The sequence below is a fragment of the Tursiops truncatus genome, chromosome 5 (assembly GCF_011762595.2).
Source record: "Tursiops truncatus isolate mTurTru1 chromosome 5, mTurTru1.mat.Y, whole genome shotgun sequence".
In the NCBI taxonomy this organism is placed as follows: Eukaryota; Metazoa; Chordata; class Mammalia; order Artiodactyla; family Delphinidae; genus Tursiops; species Tursiops truncatus.
The window spans coordinates 20,231,004-20,257,040 of NC_047038.1; the positions used below are offsets into that span (position 1 = coordinate 20,231,004).

At 39.1% G+C, this 26,037-nt stretch overlaps 1 protein-coding gene across 1 annotated transcript in view; it reads left to right on the top strand.

Moving 5' to 3' along the window:
• TNIP3 (TNFAIP3 interacting protein 3) overlaps positions 1-26,037 on the top strand; it is a 96,002-nt gene that overhangs the window by 40,278 nt on the left and 29,687 nt on the right. The window contains exons 4-7 of the mRNA XM_033856723.2: positions 18,241-18,327; positions 21,757-21,837; positions 23,770-23,835; positions 25,253-25,360. Coding sequence (XP_033712614.2) covers positions 18,241-18,327; positions 21,757-21,837; positions 23,770-23,835; positions 25,253-25,360 — 342 coding nt within the window. The remainder of the gene's footprint in view (positions 1-18,240; positions 18,328-21,756; positions 21,838-23,769; positions 23,836-25,252; positions 25,361-26,037) is intronic.

Genomic DNA, 26,037 nt, shown 5'->3' on the forward strand with positions numbered 1-26,037 from the left:
CATAAGAATCATTCGGTGACTGGGCCCAAGTTCAAGCTGGTATCAGGAATGATGCTATTGTCAGAGCAAACCCTCCTTTCTGGCTTAAAGCATCACCATTGGATCAAGCTACTGTGCCTTTACTCTCTCTTTGAGGGTAAGATCTCCCAGGAAAAATCCCTGGAAGTTTCTCTTTATCTCACGGACTTCTGGCATCTCCTCCTCAATTGTCATCTGAAGTATCTTAAAATATTTGCTTCCTTAAGTAAACACAGCTTAGTTTCCAGCTGGAAGCTCTGCTGAATTACTGTTTACAATAGCACTCTGCAGAAGTAAATCCTACATTCAAAACAAACAAAAACTGTTGCATTCTCACTGAGATACTGATGGAACTAAAAAAAGTATAGGAAAAATCTTTTGGGGTAAGACAAGGGTGAGCCAATGACAGAAGAACTGTGGAGGGCATCTCTCATTTTTCCACTGGAGGAAGTAAGCATGAGAACGGTAAGGTAGACTCCCTTTCCAGGAAGAGGAAATGAATTTCTTTATGACATTATGAGATGGGAAGAGTGTGGCTGCATAAAAGAAATATGATTTAATGAAAACTTCTGAGACATATGTCATGTTCCTTTTTTGCTCTATCTTTGCCAAGAATAAGGAAAGAGGAAGAATTACTATAAGAGAAAATGAGCAGACTGACTCATTGCTTTGAGGAAACAGAAAAGCATTATTGATGAACATGAGGAACTCCATCAGTATGAAAGCAGGTTTTAATATTCTGGGAGAGCTGAAGTAGACAGCTGGTGAACAGAAGGCATTAAAAGTCTTATAGGCGAAGGACAAATAATTTTCTAAGTGAGATTAACATTCAATTCCAAAATGGGTGTTAAATGGAAGTTACACTAAACCAAGACACGGTCTTAATACTATGAGAAAATTAATATATGAACATTAATTTATGACCCTGTAATTGTATGTCTTCAAAGACAAAAGAAAGTGATAGGAGGCTTGAGATGTATTTCTTGGACAAACACATACATTCCAGTAATGCTTGGAAACAAGGGTGCCACTTGGGAAAGGGAAGGAAAAGTGTCCAAATTTTAAGAAGATATACCACAACTGAATTTGCTTAAGAGCATTGTCTTGTGTTTAAATTCTATTTTGCTTTTCTGATTTTAACTGAGACAGCACTAGAAATTGGCTTTTAATAACTTTGGTACCAGCTGAGGGAAGATTTCCCAGTAACTGCAGAAAAATTCTAGCTCTGGACATTCTTCTCAAGGCAAAAAGCTTTGGGAAAATGTTTTGAAATGTTCAGAGAGTAATATGAAACTTCTTGGAAAGTACAGTAAGTCGACACACGTTTTTTGTAACCACATTTGTTGAAAAAAACAAAAGATCTAGTTTCCGTTTCCTTATTTCCCTTTTTAGAAAGTTAAGCTATTTCTTTATCAAAATAAAATTTTGATTATTGAAATCTTGTTTTCCCATCTCTAAAATGGGTTGTCACAAGAATATACTAAAGTGAGTGAAGGAGAGTGAAGCTGTGTGCTTGCTCAGCGGCTGCAGGCACCGCTGCTCCTCTGCTGCACCAACGCCGCAGCCTCAACTCAGATTTTCCCCTGATTTCATGCCTCTTGACCAGGGTCTCTTACCGTTCTGTGGAAGCTAGCTCCACCCACGCCTTCTCCTCGAGGTAAATACTTAGGAGTGGAATTGCTGAGTCGTATGGTAAATCTGGGAGGTCCTTATCCTGGGATCATTTAATCTGCAGTTATCTTGAAGGCTCCACTGTGGCTGGAGGGTCCAAGTTGGCTTCACTCAGATAGGTGGCAGTGGGTACTGGATATTGGCTGAGTCTCCTCATTTCTCCTCCACATGATCTCTCATCTTCTGCCACGTGGCTGACAGGGTCTTGGTGCTCCAGCCTGGTGTCAGGCCTGAGCTTCTGAGGTGGGAGAGCTGACTTCAGGACATTGGATGACCAGAGACCTCCCGACCCCACATAGTATCAATCGGCGAGAGCTCGCCCAGAGATCTCCATCTCAACAGTAAGACCCAACTCCCCCCAATGGCCAGCAAGCTCCGGTGCTGGACACCCCATGCCAAACAACCAGCAAGACAGGAGCACAACCTCATCCATTAGCAGAGAGGCTGCCTAAAATCACACTAAGTTCACAGACACCCCAAAACACACCACCAGATGCAGCCCTGCCCACCAGAAAGGCAAGATCCAGCCTCATCCATCAGAACACAGGGAGCAGCCCCCTCCACCAGGAAACCTACAGAAACCACTGAGCCAAACTTACCCACTGCGGGCAGACACCAAAAACAACAGAAACTATGAACCAGCAGCCTGCAAAAAAGAGACCCCAAACACAGTAAATTAAGCAAAATGAGAAGACAGAGCAATACACAGCAGATGAAGGAGCAAAGTAAAAACTCACCAGGCCAAACAAATGAAGAGGAAATAGGCAGTCTACCTGAAAAACAATTCAGAGTAATGATAGTAAAGATGGCCCCAAATCTTGGAAATAGAATGGAGAAAATACAAGAAACATTTAACATGGACCTAGAAGAAGTAAAGAGCAAACAAACAATGATGAACAACACAATAAATGAAATTAAAAATTCTCTAGAAGGAATCAATAGCAGAATAACTGAGGCAGAAGAACGGATAAGCGACCTGGAAAATAAAATAATGTAAATAGCTACCACAGAGCAGAATAAAGAAAAAAGAAATGAAAAGACTTGAGGACAGTCTCAGAGACCTCTGGGACAACACTAAACGTACCAACATTCGAATTATAGGGGTCCCAGAAAAAGAAGAGAAAAAGGCAGGGTCTGAGAAAATATTTGAAGAGATTATAGTTGAAAACTTCCTTAATATGGGAAAGGAAATAGACAGTCAAGTCCAGGAAGTGCAGAGAGTCCCATACGGGATAAATCCAAGGAGAAACACACCAAGACACATATTAATCAAACTATCAAAAATTAAATACAAAGAAAAAATATTAAAAGTAGCAAGGGAAAAGCAACAATTAACATGCAAGGGAAATCCCATAAGGTTAACAGCTGATAGTTCAGCAGAAACTCTGCAAGCCAGAAGGGAGTGACAGGACATATTTAAACTGATGAAATGGAAAAACCTACAACCAAGATTACTCTACACAGCAGGGATCTCATTCAGATTAGACAGAGAAATTAAAACCTTTAGAGACAAGCAAAAGTTAAGAGAATTCAGAACCACCAAACCAGCTTTACAACAACTGCTAAAGGAACTTCTCTAGGCAGGAAACACAAGAGAAGGAAAAGACCTACAAAAACAAACACAAAACAATTAAGAAAATGGTAATAGGAGCATACCTATTGATAATTACCTTAAATGTAAATGGACTAAATGCTCCAACCAAAAGATATAGACTGGGTGAAAGGACACAAAAACAAGAGTCATATATACTGTCTACAAGAGACCCACTTCAGACCTAGGGACACATATAGACTGAAAGTGAGGGGATGGAAAAATATATTCCATGCAAATGGAAATCAAAAGAAAGCTGGAGTAGCAATTCTCATATCAGACAAAATAGACTTTAAAACAAAGACTATTATAGGAGACAAAGAAGGACACTACATAATGATCAAGTGATCCATCCAAGCAGAAGATATAACAATTGTTAATATTTATGCACCCAACATAGGAGCACCTCAATACATAAGACAAATGCTAACAGCCACAAAAGGGGAAATTGACAGTAACACAATCATAGTAGGGGACTTTAGCACCCCATTTTCACCAATGGACAGATCATCCAAAATGAAAGTAAATAAGGAAACACAAGGTTTAAATGACACACTAAACAAGATGTACCTAATTGGTATTTATAAGACATTCCATCCAAAAGCAACAGAATACACTTTCTTCTCAAGTGGTCATGGAATATTCTCCAGGGTAGATCATATCTTGGGTCACAAATCAAGCCTTAATAAATTTAAGAAAATTGACATCGTATCAAGTATCTTTTCCGACCACAATGCTATGAGACTAGATATCAACTACAGGAAAATATCTGTAAAAAATACAAATACATGGAGGCTAAACAATACACTACTTAATGACCAAGAGATCACTGAAGAAATAAAAGAGGAAATCAAAAAATACCTAGAAACAAATGACAATGAAAACATGGCGACCCAAACCTATGTGATGCATCAAAAGCAGTCCTAAGAGGGAAGTTTACAGCAATACAATCCTATTTCAAGAAACAAGAAACATTTCAAATAAACAACCTAACCTTACACCTAAAGCAATTAGAGAAAGAAGAACCAAAAACCCCCAAAGTTAACAGAAGGAAAGAAATCATAAAGATCAGATCAGAAATAAATGAAAAAGAAATAAAGGAAACAGTAGCAAAGATCAATAAAACTAAAAGCTGGTTCGTTGAGAAGTTAAAAAAAATTGATAAACCATTAACCAGACTCATCAAGATAAAAAAGGAGAAGACTCAAATGAATAGAATTAGAAATGAAAAAGAAGTAACAACTGACACTGCAGCAATACAGAGGATCATGAGAGATTACTACAAGCAACTCTATGCCAATAAAATGGACAACCTGGAAGAAATGGACAAATTCTTAGAAAAGCACAACCTTCCAAGATTGAACCAGGAAGAAATAGAAAATATAAACAGACCAATCACAATCACTGAAATTGAAACGGTGATTAAAAATCTTCCAACAAACAAAAGCCCAGGACCAGATGGCTTCACAGACTAATTCTATCAAACATTTAGAGAAGAGCTAACACCTATCCTTCTCAAACTCTTCCAAAATATAGCAGAGGGAGGAACAACTCCCAACTCATTCTGTGAGGCCACCATCACCCTGATATCAAACCAGACAAAGATGTCACAAAAAATGAAAACTACAGGCCAATATCACTGATAAATATAGATGCAAAACTCCTCAACAAAGTACTAGCAAACAGAATCCAACTGCACAGTAAAAGGACCTAGGAATGCAAGGATTCTTTAATATATGTAAATCTATCAATGTGATACACCATATTGACAAATTGAAGGAGAAAAACCATCTCAATAGTTGCAGTAAAAGCTTTCGACAAAATTCAACACCCATTTATGATAAACACTTGCAGAAAGTAGGCATAGAGGGAACTTAACATAATAAAGTCCATATATGACAACCCCACAGCCTACATCGTTCTCAATGGTGAAAAATTGAAACCGTTTCCTGTAAGATCAGGAACAAAACAAGGTTACCCACTCTCGCCACCATTATTCAACATAGTTTTGGAAGTTTTAGCCACAGAGAAGAAAAAGAAATAAAAGGAATCCAAATCGGAAAAGAAGAAGTAAAGCTGTCACTGTTTGCAGATGACATGATACTATATATAGAGAATTCTAAATATGCTACCAGAAAACTACTAGAGCTAATCAATGAATTTCGTAAAGTAGCAGCATACAAAATGAATGAACAGAAATCTCTTGCATTCCTATACACTAATGATGAAAAATCTGAAAGAGAAATTAAGGAAACACTCCCATTTACCATTGCAACAAAAAGAATAAAATACCTAGGAATAAACCTAACTAAGGAGATAAAAGACCTGTATGCAGAAAACTATAAGACACTGATGAATGAAATTAAAGACGATACAAATGGATGGAGACACATACCATGTTCTTGGATTGGAAGAATCAACATTGTGAAAATGACTATACTACCCAAAGCAATCTACAGATTCAATGCAATCCCTATCAAAAACCAATGGCAGGGCTTCCCTGGTGGTGCAGTGGTTGAGAGTCTGCCTGCCGATGCAGGGGACACGAGTTCGTGCCCCGGTCCGGGAAGATCCCACATGCCGCGGAGCGGCTGGGCCCGTGAGCCATGGCCACTGAGCCTGCGTGTCTGGAGCCTGTGCTCCATAACAGGAGAGGCCAAAACAGTGAGAGGCCCGCGTACCACAAAAAAAAAAAAAAAAAAAAAAAAAAAAATGCAATGACATTTTTCACAGAACTAGAACAAAAAATTTCACAATTTGTATGGAAACACAAAAGACCCCGAATAGCCAAAGCAATCTTGAGAAAGAAATACGGAGCTGGAGGAATCAGGCTCCCTGACTTCAGACTATACTACAAAGCTACAGTAATCAAGGCAGCATGGTACTGGCACCAAAACAGAAATGTAGATCAATGGAACAGGATAAAAAGCCTAGAGATAAACACACGCACATATGGTCACCTTATCTTTGATAAAGGAGGCAGGAATATACAATGGAGAAGAGACAGCCTCTTCAATAAGTGGTGCCAGGAAAACTGGACAGCAGCATGGAAAATAATGAAATTAGAACACTTCCTAATACCATACACAAAAATAAACTCAAAATGGATTAAAGACCTAAATGTAAGGCCAGACACTGTAAAACTCCTAGGGGAAAACACAGGAAGGACATTCTTTGACATAAATCACAGCAAGATCCTTTTTGACCCACCTCCTAGAGGAATGGAAATAAAAACAAAAATAAACAAGTGAGACCTAATGAAACTTAAAAGCTTTTGCACAGCAAAGGAAACCATAAACAAGATGAAAAGACAACACTCAGAATGGGAGAAAATATTTGCAAAGGAAGCAACTGACAAAGGATTAATCTCCAAAATTTACAAGCAGCTCATGCAGCTCTATGTCAAAAAAACAAAGAACCCAATCTAAAAATGGGCAGAAGACTGAAATAGACATTTCTCCAAAGATATACAGATTGCCAACAAACACATGAAAGGATGCTCAACATCACTAATCATTAGAGAAATGCAAATGAAAACTACAATGAGGTATCACCTTACTCCGGTCAGAATGGCCATCATCAAAAAATCTACAAACGATAAATGCTGGAGAGGATGCGGAGAAAAGGGAACACCCTTGCACCGCTGGTGGGAATGTAAATTGATACAGCCACTATGGAGAGCCATATGGAGCTTCCTTAAAAATCTAAAAATAGGACAACCATACGACCCAGCAATCCCACTACTGGGCATATACCCTCAGAAAACCATAATTCAAAAAGATACATGTACCACAGTGTTCATTGCAGCATGATTTACAATAGCCAGGACATGGAAGCAACCTAAGTGTCCACTGACAAATGAATGGATAAAGAAGATGTGGCACATATATACAATGGAATATTACTCGGCCATAAATAGAAATGAAAGTGAGTTATTTGTAGTGAGGTGGATGGACCTAGAGTCTGTCATACTGAGTGAAGTAAGTCAGAAAGAGAAAGCCAAATACCACATGCTAACACATATATAGGGAATCAAAAAAAAACCAAAAAACGGTTCTGATGAATCCAGGGGCAGGACAGGAATAAGGACGCAGACATAGAGAATGGACTTGGGGACACAGGGAGGGGGAAGGGTAAGCTGGGATGTCTCAAGCTGTGACGAAGTGAGAGAATAGCATTGACATATATACACTACCAAATGTAAAATAGATAGCTAGCGGGAAGCAGCTGCATAGCACAGGGAGATCAGCTCGGTGGTGCTTTGTGACCACCTAGAGGAGTGGGATAGGGAGGGTGGGAGGGAGACGCAAGCGCGAGGGGATATACGTATACATATAGCTGATTCAGTTGTGGTAATCGTGGAGTATTTCAATCCTTTCTTTGTTAGGAAAAAACGTTGCATTTTTGTGTGAGGACCTGTTTACTGTTCCCTGGGAAATGTTTGAATAGCTGGCTGGAAAAACAGCAAGTTCTTAGGCAACAAGAAGGCCTATCTCAACTCAGCTGCTGCACTTTGTGGTGTTTGAAGCTCACAGTTGGCAACCTGGGTGAAATTTAAATGATCTATGTATCTTTCTCTTATCTCTTAGTTCAGCTAGTAGTTTTTAGTCTTATAGTTCTAAAAGTATAATCAAATCTCAAAACTAAACAGATGAGTGGATAAAGAGACCATGTTGTGTTTCCCTAAATATCACCATGCCTTATCTATGACATATTATTCCTCCATTCATTACAAAGATTTTAAAGGCTTCCACTATGCATGAATATCAGGTATATGTCCAGATAAGGAGATCTTGCTGTGTCTGTCCACCTTGAACTCTATTTTATAATAAGGTATAACACCAGGCACCACAGGAAAACAGACACACAAGTCTGTAAGCTAAAATCGAACTCTAAGACACAATTAAAACTCTTATAAAAGAAGGGAGACAGAAACTCTCCCTAACACTTGAGAGGCGTCCATTGTTGGACAGATGGCTGTCTATTGGATAGAAGTGAGGTGATAAGCTCAAGCTCCTCTTGGTTAATAAGTAAGAGACACTTTTGAGTAGGACACTTTCTTACTCAAAGGTTTTCTCTTCCATCGCTGGGAGGATTTGCCCCAAGTTCCACAAGAGAGGGATTTAGAGAACACTGGAAGATGCAGGTTGTCCTTTGGAGATGTGAGCAGTAGGTGCAAGACGATTCCATCTGCCTCTGAACATAGTGATCCTGGAAGCTCCAATGCAGGCTGCTTCGGTGGCCAGGAGAGCAGCATGCCAACACGAGGGGGTGTTAGTGGAGGAAGCCACCAAGTCTTGAAGTGAAGGGTGACATCTGGGTGGAAATTATAATACATTTTATAATTTTAACGGAATAAATGAACATAAGGCATCCAAGAGGCTGCAAAGAGAAGAAAATGAATTCGGAGTGTCAGGGCTTCTAGCAAACAGACTTTCAGAGCTAAAAGTATTATCCTTACTTTTGGAATCGTTGCCCTCTCATAGACTTATATGACTTCAGCAATTACACTTGAAAAAAACTTTAGATATGTCTTTCTTATTATGCAGAAGGAAGAGTAACGTCAGTCTCTGGGTTCAGAGATTTGTAAATTTGTGACACTATTAAGGAAGCTAAATTCTTGGCTTGGGAGATACCACGAATAAACATGTTCATAAGAGTTGTTTAGCAAATATGTATTCTTTATATTCTTGATCTGTTTAGCTTTGTGACAGAATGTGGATCTCTCGTAAGGACTTCCAAACCTAAGATGGGTTTTGGAATCTAATGCCTCAAGAAACCTTTTTTCTCAAGCAAGCCTTCCCATTTCTAGTTTGGTTAGAAACAATTTCTTTAATGGGCGTGGGGAAAATACTAGCGAAATGGGCACTTTCAGCTCTCACTGAAGAAGGTTCATAGTATTCTAATGTCTACCATCTAGATGAAATGCATCTTAAGACTCTTTTTACCTTCTTTTGTACTTGTGAGGGGAGTGAGGCTGGACCCACAAAGTATATAAATATCTTTTCCTATGGGATTCTGGGTTAGGTAGCAAGAAGTGGGATAATTTATTCCTTTTATTTTTTTCTCCAGTAAGGAAGATTTAGTTTTTTAAAGTAAATGTTCCTTAAATCAGTAAGATCAGCTAGTAAATATTTACAATATTTTCAAGCTCTCATATTGAGAGATTTTCTTTGAGTCAGGCTCGTTTTCAGACAAAACAGTCCCAATGTACACTATTTGATCACTTGTGTTTCCACAAGTCATCACCGTAGGCTCCCATTATTCCCACGTCATCTATATATGTACATGCCCTTTCTTAATTACTATATGTAACTATAATTTTTGCTATTTAAAAATAGTATCTAGGGGGCTTCCCTGGTGGCGCAGTGTGCAGGGGACACGGGTTCGTGCCCCAGTCCGGGAGGATCCCCCATGCCGCGGAGCGGCTGGACCCGTGAGCCATGGCCGCTGAGCCTGCGCGTCCGGAGCCTGTGCTCTGCAATGGGAGAGGCCACAGCAGTGACAGGCCCGCGTACCACAAAAAAAAAAAAAAGTATCTAAATCTATGATATGTTGAGATGTATTGTCTCAGGAAGAAAGTAGTCTCTTTCACCTGAGGTCTCCAGGCTAATCGCTTGGTGATTATGAAATGATGCAGAAAGGATTTCATTATCAATGGAATGATCCCTCTAATCTTCAGATTTTATTTTCAAAAACCAGAAAATACATGAAAGACATGTCTGTTTCGCTCATCTAGTACTTACCTCATGTCCAATACACAGTCCATAATCAATAAATATTTATTATAAGAATGAGTACATGAATGAAGGTGAAGTCAACACATGTAAGCTAGGTACAAGGGAAAAATAAAGGGATTTGCAAAGATACCGAGTGATCAGGGATTAAAGTCTGGCAGAGAAGAGAACATTGAAAACTTCAAATGCAGGATTACAATTTTCGAAGGCTAAATTTCTCTTTTCTGACCACCAGTTATTGGCAGTAGAAATTAATCTCTAGGCAAGTAGTGATGGCAACTGGTAAGAGTTTGTTTGGATATGATCTTGAAGGTCAAGCCAGTTCATATGTAGCCCTCAAGAAAGCTCAACTCCCTTGAAACTTTTCTGAATTATATTTCTTAATGGCTCAGGCTCCTGTATCAAACAAAGTAAATTATGTTTTGTCCAATAATCTTTAGCTATGTTATTCATGTCTCCTCGCATAGGTAAAAGGTTCTTTGTGGGGAATAAGCCAGGGGGACTGAGGTCTGGTATGGGTTCAGCCAGCCACTCATCATGTAATGACCATGGGCAAGTCACTTCTCAACTCTGAACCTCAGTTTAATCCTTCTTTACATCAAAGATGCCTCTCCTGACAGCTGCACGGGACTGTTATGAAGTTCAAATTGAAGCAGGTAAACGTTTGCAAACCACAGAACTCACATGTGCTAAATTGTAATTTTCTCCCTTTTTTAAGCTGAATTTAGTTTCAATCTAGGACCCCTATCCTGTCTTTTAGAAGATAATTTAATCCAGTTGACTTCAGGAAATCTCAGCCACTTCAGCGTTTTCTCAGGCAATTTATATTTTCAGTGCAGTCTTACGCAGGGATTCTCTCCTCTGTCTTCTTCTCCCTACAGCAGCACCTACAGTCTGTGATGGAGATTTTGTGGGAAAATGCATGTGGAGTAGAGTTGCCAGATGTGGCAAATAAAAATACAGGATGGGGTTTCCCTGGTGGCGCAGTGGTTGAGAGTCCGCCTGCCGATGCAGAGGACACGGGTTCATGCCCCGGTCCGGGAGGATCCCACATGCCGCGAAGCGGCTGGGCCCGTGAGCCATGGCTGCTGAGCCTGCGCATCCGGAGCCTGTGCTCTGCAATGGGAGAGGCCACAACAGTGAGAGGCCTGCGTACAGCAAAAAAAAAAAAAAAAACAAAACAAAACAAAAAAAACAGGATGCCCACTTAAGTTTGAATTTCAAATAAACATCAAAATATTGTATCAGACATACTTTTACAAAAAAGGTTATTGTACATCTAACACTCAAATTTATCTGGAGGTCCTATATTTTTCTGGCAACTTCAGGGTGAAGGCACCAGGTTGCAATAATCCGTCATCTTACACTGCAATTAGCACTGGTGTAATCTGTTCCTTATGCTCTTTTCATTGGCTCATTGCTTCACTGGCAATCACTGAAGCTTCCAGGTCCCTCTTCTCATCTCCTATCCTCAGATCCATGTGATAAATACTGCATTTTCCTCAATTTTACAGCAAAGCATTCTTAAATCCACAAAATCCTAGTTAACCACTGTTACATCCTTCTCAGGAGATGATGGATGAGTCCCTAGAAGAGTTGGACTCATTTTCCCCAAGAGGACTCACAACATTCAGGGCTCTTTTCCCCTGATTCTTTTCTCATTTTCCCTCAGGGCCATATACTTCTTTTACTCTTCTCTGGGTGGGATGGGGTAGGGAGTGTGGAAGAGGTAAGGAATAGGTTATACCATCTCTTCATCTACCCTCTTTTCTGTCAGTTGTTTATGGTGTAAGATTTTACGGCTTGATTCTGATTTTTCTCAAACATTTTGTTATGAAAATTTCAAATATATAGCCAAGTTGAAAGGATTTTATGGTGTACACCCATAGATTTTACTGTTAAAACTTCACTCTACTTATTTATCATATATCTATCCATCTACCCGCTGCATGTTTCATCCATCAATCCACGTTACTTTTTGAAGCATTTAAAAATAATTTCACAAAAGGAATTAATCTTTAAAAACATTTTTTTAAATATATTACTTTCAGAAATACTAGCTCTTAAAATTCAAAGCTTTGGTTTTCAGCATGGTCTCTAGAGTTTGAAGAGTCTATTTCGAAGTTCAAAGGCTGAACAGGGACTGTTTTTCCCTTTGCATTCAATGACAAACTTACTCAGCCCTGAGACGAAAGATATCTCTTACTGAACAAAGAAAGGATTACTTACATGAAACAAAGAACCATATGTGTTTGGGGGAATCACCAGTTAATACTTCAAGAGGTTAACTTATAAGATATAATAAAGCACGGTACAAATGTAGGAGATATTATTAAAGACCACATTTATACCTTTTAAAAATTCCCTCATAACATGTATAATCATTTATATTATTTATTTATTAAATATTAACTAGGATTAGGAGAAAAAAATTTAAGGAGGTTTTGTATGGAGACAAAACAATATTGATCATGTAACCAAAATAAAAAAGGGTGAAATATTTACCTATAAAATGAATAAAAAGAAAATACATTTAAACAGAACAGCTTTTTAAAAATGGATACCCCTACTTGATCCTTTCTGATTTGGAGACAAAACATATAACTTTGTTTATCCCTGTGGTCATTCTCCTCTGGGCTGTGTTCTGAGATGTAGAAGTGTACTATGATTTCCTACTGAAAATTTATACATAATCAGGTTCATTTTTTTTCAGTGTGTATGTCACTACTCTGTCCTCTGAAGGTACTGTGTCAGTTCCCAAGGCTGAAATGATAAATATCGACCCTACCTTCAAGAAACTTACAGCCTTGGGAGAGAAAGGTACATAAAATTAATGACAGTTTTACAGTAAGTGCAGGAATTGATGCTTCACAAAGTGCCCTGGATCACAAAGGAGGAGGTAACTAACTGCTCTGGAAAACCAGGGGAGACTTCAAAGGGGCTGGTGGTCAGGCTGTGTCAGCTAGTTTACTACTTTGGGCAGTGCTGAGAAATCTTTAGACATGGAAGTTTCATAAATTCTGCAGTTTCCTAAAGACTAGAGAAGAGTCAACAAAGCCCAATTTGCCCTGTGATGTATCTGCAATGCACTAAAAACTAAAAGTGTGCAGTGGAAACAGACATGTATGTACTGCATGGAAGAAGTGCTTCAAAGCACCAACCTGGAGGGACACAGCCTGTATCCCCCTTGAGGCTCTGGAATTTGGGACATGCCTCTCATGGGGCTCTTCTAGTCCAAACCCAGGTTTGGGGTATGCAAGAGAGGTTATTTACTAGTTTGGAGGCCAAGAAGTTGACTTTTCTGATCTTGAGATCTTCTACAACCTCTTGAGAAGATACATGACTCAGCAACATTACAGATTTAGTTTTGGGTAAGGAGGAGGCTTTACGTGTGTCTGAGCACTGTGTGTACTTGCATAGGCACTAATATAATTGGCACTATTTTAGGTTCGAGAAATACAGAATGAACACAGCAGACAACAACTGCTGTCATGGAGTTTAAGCTCTAATGGTGGGAGGCCAAGAACAAAGAAGAAAAATATATAGGGTATGATATACAGTGCTGTGGAAAAAGTATAGCAGGAAAGCACTGGGATGGAGAGTAATTTTAAATGGAGGGGGGGTGGGTAAGATCTTAATAAAGAGATGACATTGAAGCAATTACCCGTTTGGGGTGGAGGGTGGGATGAGCCATGAGGTTATCTAGGAGAAAGATAGTTCTGGGCGGACAGAACAGGGAGTGCACACGACAGGTTCATGGACCAGCAGTGTGGCCAGGACATAGAGCAGAGTGAACAAACAGGAGGATACTGAGAAAGAGGTCAGAGGGGCACAGGCTAGAGTATCTAGTACCCTGTGGGCCACTATAAAGAGTTTTGCTTTCACTCTGAGATGGGAAGCCATTGAAAGGTTTTGAGCAGAGGAGTGACATGAAATGACATATTTTAAAGACCCACAGTGGCTACTGGGCTGAGAATAGATGGGAAAGGAGCCAGAGGGGAAGCAAGGAACATTGCAATAGTATTGCAGTAATCCAGGTAGGAGATGATGGTGGCTTGATAAATGCAAAGATGCTAAGCCTCTTGCCCAAGCTCACATATCTAGTAAAGGATGGAACTAGGATTTGACACAGAGACAGATGTCAGTAACTACTGGATGCTCTCTTAAGAATTTTCATGTGAATAAAATCAGGAAGTAATCATTAAAGTTTCCATTTTGAAAATTTATAAAATTGCACGTTTATTTCACTCTCTCCTTAAACTGGGAAGTCTCTAGTGGCAACATGCTGCTCTCCTTTCTGTGTATGTTTTTTTTGTTGTTTATTTGGTTTTTGTTTTGTTTTGTTTTTTGCGGTACGCGGGCCTCTCACTGTTGTGGCCTCTCCCGTTGTGGAGCACAGGCTCCGGACGCGCAGGCTCAGCGGCCATGGCTCACGGGCCCAGCCGCTCCGCGGCACGTGGGATCTTCCCGGACCGGGGCACGAACCCGTGTCCGCTGCATCGGCAGGCGGACTCTCAACCACTGTGCCACCAGGGAAGCCCTCTGTGTATGTTTATAGAGAGCCTAAAAAATGTTCAGTTAGATTGGGTATAAGCTGTGAGGAAAAAGAGGAGTCAAGGATGACTCCAAAGTTCTTAGTCCAGAGCATGAAATTTGTCATTGTGATGGGGAAGACGAGTCTTGTGAGGGAAGATCAAGAAATAGCTTTTATATAAGTGGATAAGAAGGTACCTATTAAGCAACCAAACAGGTATGGTGAGTAGGCAATTAATATAGGTGTCTGGAGTTCAGAGGTGTGGTTCATTCTGAGTGCCCCAGGTGAGCTGATTATTAAATATTTTGATTACCACGAGATGTTAAGTATTTTGAATATTACTTTTGATAATATCTATTAAGTGGTATTGCAGTTGTCAGTCTAACCCATTTAGTACATAATGTGCATATCCAGGTTTATTTTTACTAAAAAGCCACTTTGATCATATAATTCCTTTCCTCAAGGGTCTTTAGAAGTGCCCCATGGCCTATGCAATAGACTTAAAATTTCTTAGTCTGAAATTAAAAGCCTTTCACAATTTGATCTAAATCGACTTTAGATAGACCACATGAGCCCCCCTCTAGTTACACTGAGCTTGCTATAATCCTTCATATTTAGGCTTGTCCATCTCTGTTTCATTTAAGTTGCTCCCCTTACAATAATATATCTCAGTTCTCACCATCTATGAAAATCCTATCCAGCCTTCAAGGCCCAGCAGATATTCCAACTCCTGCAATAATGATTAAAGCTCTGAATGAGCTCTCTCTGAATTCTTACAGTCATATCTCTCTCTCTCTCTCTCTCTCTCTCTCTCTCTCTCTCTCTCTCTCTATATATATATATATATATATATATATTTATTTATTTATAGATATGTAAATTTCATTAGAAGTAGGAACTTTTGTTACTTTTGTTTATTTTCCTTTGGAATCCACTTAGTGCCATGTGCATAGTAAGTGATGTGTAAATGATTGATGGTCCCTATCTTTAAGGTCATATTATTATTAACATCTAAGCTCTTCTATATATTATCACAGACAGCAACCCCAGGAAGAAGACACCTCTACTATCCCTAGTTTACAAATGTGGAAGTTGAGACTTAGGGGCCTTAAGCATCATCCCCAGATTTACAAGCAGTGAAGGTAGAGCTGAGATATGAATCCAGATGACTGGACTCTAGAGTCAGATGTTTAGTCACCACCACGTACTCTCTCTCCTACCTAGATAGCACATTCACTTAAAAATCTATGCAAATAGATTCAGGAAGCAAAGGAGGTTTTTTAACCCCCATTCTAAATGGATATTAAAGAAAAAGCCGTGTTTATTTTACCTGCCAAAGAATCCCTCCAAGCATGTGTAGAAATGTGATGATCTCTCTTGAACTAATTTTGAGAGAATTATCATCAACCGGAATGATAGTTACAGACCGCTGACCGGTAGTTCCTTGGTCCTTTACTTCACCATATTTCCCTCTGTTAGTTATTTTCCTCTAGAGATTATTTTAGTCACTTGAGAAATGAAGACTCTTCAAAATCACTTTGGAAACATGGAGTGACATGTCCATTTCTCTGAAGGTTATTGCAGCTAGTGAGACTTCTCATGAAACAAAGCTTGACTAAAAGCCAGACTCTTAAAGTATACAGCATATGTGAAAGGGATGGAGGTGAGGTGAAGAGGGCATATGTAACAGAAAATATCCAGTTTATTCCTAGGACAGTACTAATGCAAATTCCCTTTTTCTCAAACCGAACTTGGGACACTCCAGAAGTTATTGTTTATTCGTAAATCACCACATGGCTCTCTGGAGCTAATAGAAAATCTGTTTGTTGTTAAACTGCCATAGCAGAAAAAGAGGGAAAAAATTATAATAAAAAATGCAAAGATACAGGATTTCCATTCAGTAGAATCACTCACATCATGATGGGCTACAACGATGAATGTGCAACAGGAGGCCCATACAGAGGGGACCCAACGACGACAGTGCCTGGCCAGAAAATGTGCTTTCTAACCACTTCTTTAGGTCAGTGTTAACACGTCCACTGGGTTATTATTACCAAATACACAAATAAGGCTGAAGGGAACCTTGAACCTTGTATAATTATGTTTTGTGTGTGTGTGTGTGTGTGTGTGTGTGTGTGTGTGTGTGTGTGTTTGCAGCAGGGATTGGGAGGGAAAAAATATATTTTTATGTTATTGTCTTTTTTATTCTTTTCTGATGTGTAGATTTTACTGTTAATGAAGTGTCAGTCTCCAGGAAATCCCTGCTTATATTCCCTAAAGTCAAATCATATGTGAGTCATAAGTTTTACCTTTAGAACTGTGAACAATTTCATTCCCACTTGTACTTTTGGATATTTCCTTAAGGAAATATCATTCTGTTTCACTCGAGTGTACCCCCCAAACAGACCAAGAAACCAGAAGAAAGTAAACACACACACACACACACACACACACACACTCCAGGTGGAGAGAGCCACAGATGTCAAGGGGCGTGACCAGTTCAGGAAGCAGAGGGAATTCAGTTCGGCTGGAGCCCAAGAAGAGACGGGTAGAAGATCTAAAGGAGAAAAAGGAGGGCCAAATCTTAGCCACCCGTTCATTCCCTTTTAAAGAATCTGAATTTCAGGAGTTTTAGGATTTATCCTACATATATGTGGATATCAAATAGGGAGGTCTAAAGAAAAATGTAAATTAAGTGATTGACTAAATTCTTCCTTTTCTCCTTTCAGCAACACATTCTTTCCTTTCTATATTGTTGCCTTTTCTTCTGTTCCCTCTCCTCCAAGTCAAGAATGAGGTCTTCTGCTCTATCACAGCCCATCTGTGTAGCTCCAAACATCTGCTTTCCGTGCTTTTTTTTTTTAACATCTTTATTGGAGTATAATTGCCCTACTTATCACGTGCTCCATTATCTCAGTGCCCTGTAAAACGACAAGCCAACTCATTAAAGGTAAATGTTAGTGCAAAGATTTTACTTCCATGGGATCATGGAGAAAATGTGGACAACCTACGGAAAAGACAGTCTTGAGACTTTAAACTTGAGAACCAAGTTTAAACTTCCTGCCAATACAGCAGATTAGTTTTACGAACAATACCCGATAACCTTGTAATGAATTATTTTCTTTTTAGTTCCATGAGAATTATGTATGACTCATTAAATTCTGCACAGCTAAGCTGACATGTATAAGGCATTGCCAGAAAATCCTTCCCTTAGGGAAGCAAGGAACTGGGCTGTCAAAAAGTCAACAGTTCCTAATTGATCTGGAAATACAGTGAAGTTACGGCAGCTTGTCTACTGAGGAAAGACTTGGCTTGCCTAGGCTTTCTGTGGTAACTTCTTCCTCCAGTGGGAGAAACTTCCAGTAAGGGAAGAATGACAATTTACATACCATAGCAAGGCTTATCTGCCTTGCGTGTTAGTCACAGCCTGCAGCTTGAGACATCCTGGGAAATCCCTATCTGGAAGAGAAGAAAAGTTATAATCACACTTGCTGTGCTTTTAACCTTATTCTGTATAATTCACATACAGAGTCACTTCTGTACATTTTCAGTGAAAAACTGTTGCTATTATTTTCTATCATCAGTTAACTATTTGTGTGGTATTTTAAAAATTATATATATATTTGCTCTGACTTTAAAAGACACCATTCAGAGATATTTTCTTTGCTTTTTTCTTTCTGCTCTCCAAGACTCCAGAAAAACCAGCTTCCGTGGCACATTTCCTACAGTGCACAACTAGAATGAGTGGTACAGAAACTTCTACTGAGCATGCAGAGGTAAGAACGCATTTCTAGGGGATGAATTGACCATATATATCATCGACAGCATTGCTAATGGCGAGTTATGCAATGATTAATAAAAGTAGAAATGGCTAGTTTGCTTTCTTTAACTAAGATCTGCTCTATATATTTCAAGGATGTTATTCAACAAAGGAAAAATATCTAGGTGACTGTTTACATTTCCTTTGACACCTTTGAGCTACATTTCTTCTTTTACAAAGTGAGAAATAAAATCTTGTCCTGTCAGCTTTTCGATTCTATGTGTTTCATATTTTGCTCTTGATTTCAAGGAATTTGGTTTAATGCAAAATGTAAAAAGAATATTATATTTGTGTGGTTAGAAGTAAAAGCTATTATAGCAATAGAGTATCTATGGTGAAATACTTCTATATACGTAATTAATACCACAGTCATTGTTCTGTTACTGGTTACTGCAACAGATACTTACTAATTGAATGAATGAATGAAAGTGCTTTCTTAAAGATTTTTTTAGAGATAACTAAGATATAATAGGACTCTGAGACTTTTTGGTACATTTAGGTATTTAATTTAGCAGTCTCAGAACTTGGATCTTTTAGAAGTTGGTCTGGGTATTAGGGTAAATGAGAAATCAAGGTCCAAATACTTTGAACACAGATTACATTTTATAGGGAATAAATGTTCTTTAAATGAGCCCTTAGAAGGACCAGTGACTAAAATTCTTTCTATGCCTTTATTAGCAACAGGGAAGCACAGCAAAAACAAGTGAAAAGTTTCCCCAAAACTTTGTATTTAATTGAGTTTCTTTCATTTTAATGCACACCTAAGACATATGAATGGTGGTAAAATGTTGATTAATCCTCAGAGAAATCCGTAGTGATACATTTATGACTTATAAGCCATACCTATTGCTGTGCTTTCTCTGTCTTGCAGATTTAATATCTCTACTAAATCATTTTATAAATGATTTTTATAAAGTTATTTAAAAATAACTCAGGGCTTCCCTGGTGATGCAGTGGTTGAGAGTCCGCCTGCTGATGCAGGGGACACGGGTTCATGCCCCGGTCTGGGAGGATCCCACATGCCGCGGAGCGGCTGGGCCCGTGAGCCATGGCCGCTGAGCCTGCGCGTCCGGAGCCTGTGCTCCGCAACGGGAGAGGCTACAGCAGTGAGAGGCCTGCGTACCGCAAAAAATAAATAAATAAAAATTAAAAATAACTCATTTATAAGAAAATCAAGGGTCAAAATAATTCATAATTTTTTTCCAGAGAAAATTATATATGGAAAAAAATGCATGCTATCTCATTACTCTTAATCTAGATTCCCAGAAAGTAGGGTCATACAAATATTTGTTGGTCACAGATTTTTATTTTTTTATTTTTTTGGTCTATATCACAAATAGAAAAAAGACTTTTTGAGGACCTAAAATTCATATTCCGAAGCGTGGTATGGAATGGAAGAACCTTGAACTTTAGTGTAACTCATGATAATCAGTGATATTTATTAAAAATAGAGGTGGGTAAATAGGTGGCGCACAGAGGATGTTTAAGACAGTGAAACTATTCTCCATGGTACTATAAATGATAGATACAGGTCATTACACATTCGTCTAAATCCATAGAATGTACAACAGCAAGAGGGAACCCTAATGTAAACTGTGGATTTGGGTGATAATGATGTGTCAGTGTAGGCTCATCTATTAACAAATATACCACTCTGATGGGGGATGCCAATCATGGGGAAGGCTACCCATTTGTTGGGGCAATAGGTATGCGGGAAATCTCTATACTCTCCACTCAATTTTTCTGTGAACCTAGAACTGCTTTAAAAAGTAATCTATGAAAAAGAAGGTAGAGGTGCTATGGCTCCCTTTCAGAAATTCTGATCAGTGTTCAGGGTGCCTTATGTTTAGCAAGCTCCCAGGGTGATTCTGATGCGCTCCAGTGGTGAGAACCACTGGTCTAGAATCCAGTCTCACCAAACCTCTGCTTCACAGAGCCCAGGACACACTAAGTAGGGTTGGCTCACAGCATTCTCCAAATCAAAGATGCCTAATATTTAGTCTGTGCTGATCCAGAATAAGTCCAGTCCCTTGGAAGTCTTCCTAAAAGAGGGAAATCTCAATTGCAGGACGCAACATACTTGTCACCTGGAAATTGATGTCACTTCTGGCACTGGGCTAAACCACCTTGAGGTCAGAAGCGGGTATAATCATTCTGATTGTGTTGACCTACGGAAGAATGTCTCTCTTTAAATGCAGTCTTAGTTACACATGGATCTGAATAGGAAGTAGCTAAGTAAACTAAGAACAGCATCTATTGAGGTATAAAATACCCTCGAATCCTAAAACATTGTGAGACAAAGATAAGTAGAGAAAAGATAGAAAATAGTTTTATAAATCATTTCTAATGAAAAAAGTCCTTAAAATCCTGTGATGATTGCAAAACGGCATTTCCTGTAACGTTTGTGGCAAAGGCCAACATGTTTTGAAAATATTTCTTAATTGTTCATGAATACCCTTAAGCAATTTCGTGGTCCACAATAGCTATTGAGCCTGAAACTGAATAGCAGATTTAGGGATGATCCTCATTACTCCATTCATTGTATTACTTGTATGACTCAGCCATGCGATGGTTTTAAGACTATTGAGTTAAAAGAGAGAAAACAGTACTTAAGAGAACTTTGTTGATAGTCGATTTAGACAGATGGCAGGCAGTTTCCAGAGCTTTTGTGCTTTCTTTAAATGAATAATATTTTTTAAAAAAAAACTGAAAAGAAAGGTGGTTAATTTTTCACCATACCAATGATTTATTATTAATCTAAATTTGTCACCTAGTAGCTTTATACAAAGGGCTGGTTAAAATTACAAAATACCAGATAATCTATGCCCACCTCTATAACATAATCATAATGATGGTCACTGAGGTAGTTAATTTATTGTAGTATTGTTTCAGGATCAATTTGTTGCCACTTAACTGTAGTGTGTTGGTCTTTTTTTCTTGGTGGTTCTATCACTTCTCTGACTTTTGCCAGGGCCGCTCTTCAGATCATGGGTATGTCTACAAAAATGATTTTTTAGAAATGTTTACCAGGTAAATACCTAACATATATCCATGCAACTTACCTGATTTCTATATACATTATACTCTGAATTTTCATTTTTTTGGAAAAGGGTTGAAATCCAAATTCATAAAATCCTAATTTCTTACTTGCCCATTATATAGATACATTCGTAATTTATTAGAGAATTATTTTGGTACTTAATTCATATAAAAGAGTCTAAAATATAAAGCTTTTTCATCAACAGGTCTCTATGAAGGACTATGGTGTGAGCATTATTATTGCTAAAATATTTTTATGAATTACAACATGAGAGTTTGTGAAGAGAAGCATTTCTCCTGTTTATAGACTATTCTGTTTCACTCTTTTTCTTCTTTTTTTTTTAAGTGGACTCAATCATCGAGAAGAAAGAACTTAACAAATTTCCTTGAACAAAAGATAAGGTGCCTGGAAAAACAGAGAAAAGAGGTAATTTTGAAATATTAGTTGAAGCAACATGTGCCATGGATTAATGCTGAGAATAAAATAGGCATCTAGTGCCTTTTATTTTTGTTATTGGGTCACAGTATTTATCTTAAGGATACTGGACTGCATTATTTTGAGAGCAAATACTTCTTTCTTATTCACCTACATATCTCTTACTCGGTCTCTCAGTGCTTGTGCAAATGAATAAAAATGACAAAGCCATAAATCCAATAATTATAATCTTAATTTTTTTCAAAACTTAGACATTTCCTCCACATGGGCTAGGTGAGCTTATCATCTGTGCCATTTATGCTCAGCACTTGACACACCTTGAAACTCAAACTGTCAGAGGCTTTATTGTATCACTGATTAGGTGCTATGACTTCATGAGTTGGGCATCTGACCAACAGGGGTTAAGGAGCTTTATCATAAAAGAAATTTGTTTTAAAATGTCATTGGGAATGTGATGGATATTATTTTGAGTTCCGTTTTTCTGAGTTTAATGAATATTAGAACCTCTTTATTCTCCTTGACAGAGAACCTCTTTATTCTCCTTAACAGTTCTGGCACTCTGTTGTCAATTTTGTAATTCCTTTTCGAAATCATTTTCTATGCTACAGCCTTCATGTTTTCTTCTATGGTTTCCTCTACCCTTCTTTGATACTGCATAAAATAGTGTGCCCTTCTGGAAAATTACTGAACTATAGCAGAGTAATGTTACCATAGCATAGAAATGTTAGTCCCTAAAATAACAACAGATCAGGGATCTTTACATAATAATATTATATAGTCTTATACTAAATAGTCATATCTATTTCCAGCATAAGAGTTACCTAGCAACTGCCACTCTGGATTAGATATTTTGTTTTGTAATTAAGAGAAAGTCTTGCTACATTTTAGTCATTGCGACAGTCTTCTCCATGTCTGTCCCATATTTATAGGTGTTGGAATTTCTCTTAATGTGGAAAGTTGTAGACTTCCCTTACAAGAAAACTGAAAACAGGTCTTAGTGTTTTTTCTTTCATCTATTTGGCACACAGTTTTAAAACTTTCAAATTGTTTGCAGCCTAAATTGTTTCTAAATATTGTCTTATGACAAAAACTATTTTTCCCTGAAAAACCTATGCTTCCAAAAAGGTGATATTATCCATTAGCTGAGTATATAATACAAATCATGTACTGATTTTTTTTTTAAAAAAAAAACACAGTATTGCAAGCAAATGATTATCAGTTAATTGAACTGGGAATTTTTTTTTTTTTTTTTTTTTTGTGGTACGCGGGCCTCTCACTGTTGTGGCCTCTCCCGTTGCGGAGCACAGGCTCCGGACGCGCAGGCTCAGCGGCCATGGCTCACGGGCCTAGCCGCTCCGCGGCACGTGGGATCTTCCCAGACCGGGGCATGAACCCGTGTCCCCTGCATCAGCAGGCGGACTCTCAACCACTGTGCCACCAGGGAAGCCCGAACTTGGAATTTTTTAATATAAATTCTGCCTTTAAAAAGCTAGAAGAAATATTTCATTTTAATAATCAATATAAGCACATAAAAAATATGGAAAGGTTTGAAAAAAGGCCCTTCAAATATTAATAAATCTTACATAAAACCATTAATACTTACAATTTTTTATCAGATTCTGGTTAGATTAAACAAGAAGATGAAAATTCAAATAACTAAACAAAGTTAGAAGTTGCTAATAAACTGTTCAGCTGATTAGTCAAGATATACCTAAGGCTTAATAGTTTTTCATATGTGAACCAATTATGAAAGGCGAATGTGTTCAATTAACTTATCCCAGGTCTACCAGAACTTGGTGGAAGGAATATTGTCTTCACCCATGGCTTCCAAAACCTTAGTAGCCTCGAGAAGTGATTTCACTATGGCTAAATTTCCAAATGGGCAAAATCCTTTGTTGCTTTACCAAACTTTAATAATTTCAGCTCCTGGAAGTTAACCAGCAATGGGATCAGCAATTTAGAAGCATGAAAGAGTTATATGAAAGAAAGGTAAACACCTCTCTGTTTGGTATTTGCTTTAAATCGGTAATCTCGGGGAGACAAGTATGTGAAGATTCTCACTGATTTCAACTACAGGAGATTTGTGGGTAGCCAGCTGTCTGTTGTAAAATGATGAAGGGGAGGGTGCTGAGTGCATTATTGGCCTCTTGGTACTGAAGATTAATGAACGAAGGAACGTGTCAGTGAATTGTCTTAAGCATGGCAGAAGAAAGGTACTAAATATAGCCCCCAGTGCCCTCTCTAGAGCTCTTGCCCACATTTATCATAACTCACACAGTATCCTGGCCTCGGCTTTGTTACTAGCAGCCATAAAAACACAAGGTTATATGTGAGGTGAGAAATGGCTTAAAGTTCATACTTTTTTGTGCAAGGCTACTTCTCTAATTCTTTATAGCATAAGCTGTTTTCCACAGAAAAAGAGACAAGCAGTGTTAACAGCGTGTGAGGGGAAGTGGGGAATCCCTTCTTCTCTCCAAAGCATGTTCTCTGTCAAGAAACTTTTGCTTTGGTGAGAAAGAATTTTTTTTGGAGGAAATATATTTTAAAGGGTAAAAGTCAGTTTATAATTTAAAACCATTCCATGTTCTAAAAGAGAGGAAAGAGAAGGTAAACTCCCCAAAATAATTCAGAGTCAAGAAACTTGACCACACATGAGAAGTACGTTAGTATTGCTCTTTTCTTCCTCATTTTGATACTCAGAGTATTAAATTTGGAAAGAGCAGGGTAACGTTTCACTACACCAGGCCATGGTCAAGCCACCTTATAATATTCGGTCTGGACAGCTTTGGGATCTCCAAATTTTAAAGCACATGATCCCAGAGAAAATTGTTTAAGCTGCCTTCCTGAACGGCTTGCAGCTGCATGAAGACCCAGGGTTAACAATGGTCACAGTTCCCATCTTTGATGAAGCGCCTGTCCCTAAGGCTTTTCTGGACCCTTGTCACTCAGACGACTAATTTGGCATTTAGTAGCAGGTCAAATGCTGCACGTTACTGATGAGTTAAAGGTCACGTCTGTTTTTCGGCAAGGTAGGTATATTCACTTATCCCCTATCCTTCGCTGTCCTTTTCAGATCAGATGAGGCACACCTTGCGACCTGAGAATAGAATGACAAGCCTAGAAGGCTCCCTTAAGGTCTACGGGTTTATTTCCTCGAAAGTGGTGTGGTCTAGAGAAAGGAGGCTGGAGGCCGTTTTGGTGTTTGCTTTTTTCTCTTGTAGAGGAAACTTCTTTTTAAAAGCAAAAGACCCGATCTTGGTTTGGGGCGGTGGGAAGAAGAGCCACTCCCTAGGGGATGCCCAAGACTGAGCCAGTTCTGTCCCCGGGTGCTTAGGCTGGGAATAAATCCAGGGGGTTGTGGGCTTCAGGCGAGGTGTCTGCAGCTGTCTGTGAACCACTCCTTCAGGTCGCAGAGCTGAAAACGAAACTGGACACCGCAGAAAGCTTCCTAGGCACGCTGGAGAAGGAGCTGCAGCAGAGCCAGAGGGAGAGCGACCTGCAGCAGCGCGAGGAGGTGGGCGGGGCTCGGGGAGCGACCTCCCTGCCCCCAGGAGCGCGCGGTAGGGGGAAGGGGGGGCCCCTGCCTCCAGATGGTTGAGAACCAACCGTTTATTCAAATCAACCCTCTGCAGAGCGGTGACCGATGGGCAAGGGTGTACGGGTTACGCAAGTCCCCAGAGCCAAAAATAGGGGCCACTTCTCTAGAATCAGAGAGCGGGAGGTGCCGGCTCACTTCCTTCTGTGTCGCGCAAACAGGCAGACCTTAATTTGCCCGGCTCCACCCGCGGGCAGAACTGAGCCAGGGCTTTGGGGTATCTTTCTCGGACGTTGCAGCCTAGGAGAAAATTCATTTTGCGTTTTTGCTTTTACTCATACTAATCATTTTTATTACCAGTGTTGATAATATGACAATTCCTTGTATTTGTACAGCTGCTTTTCAGCTTACAGAGAGCTTTACAAATAAGTATTACCTTTGTCATCTTAAAAATATAACATTTTTGAAAAGTATCTCATCCTCATCGTCTCATTTAACATCCTCAGCCCATCTGTGAGGAAACTCTTATTTTTGCCGTTTTAAAGATGAGAAGGCTGAGACGTAGGGCTTAGATGACTTAATGTCAGTAACGTAGCACATGGAAAAATAGGACTTGAGCCCAGTCTCCAGATTGGAAGGCCCCTTTAATCCTCCTG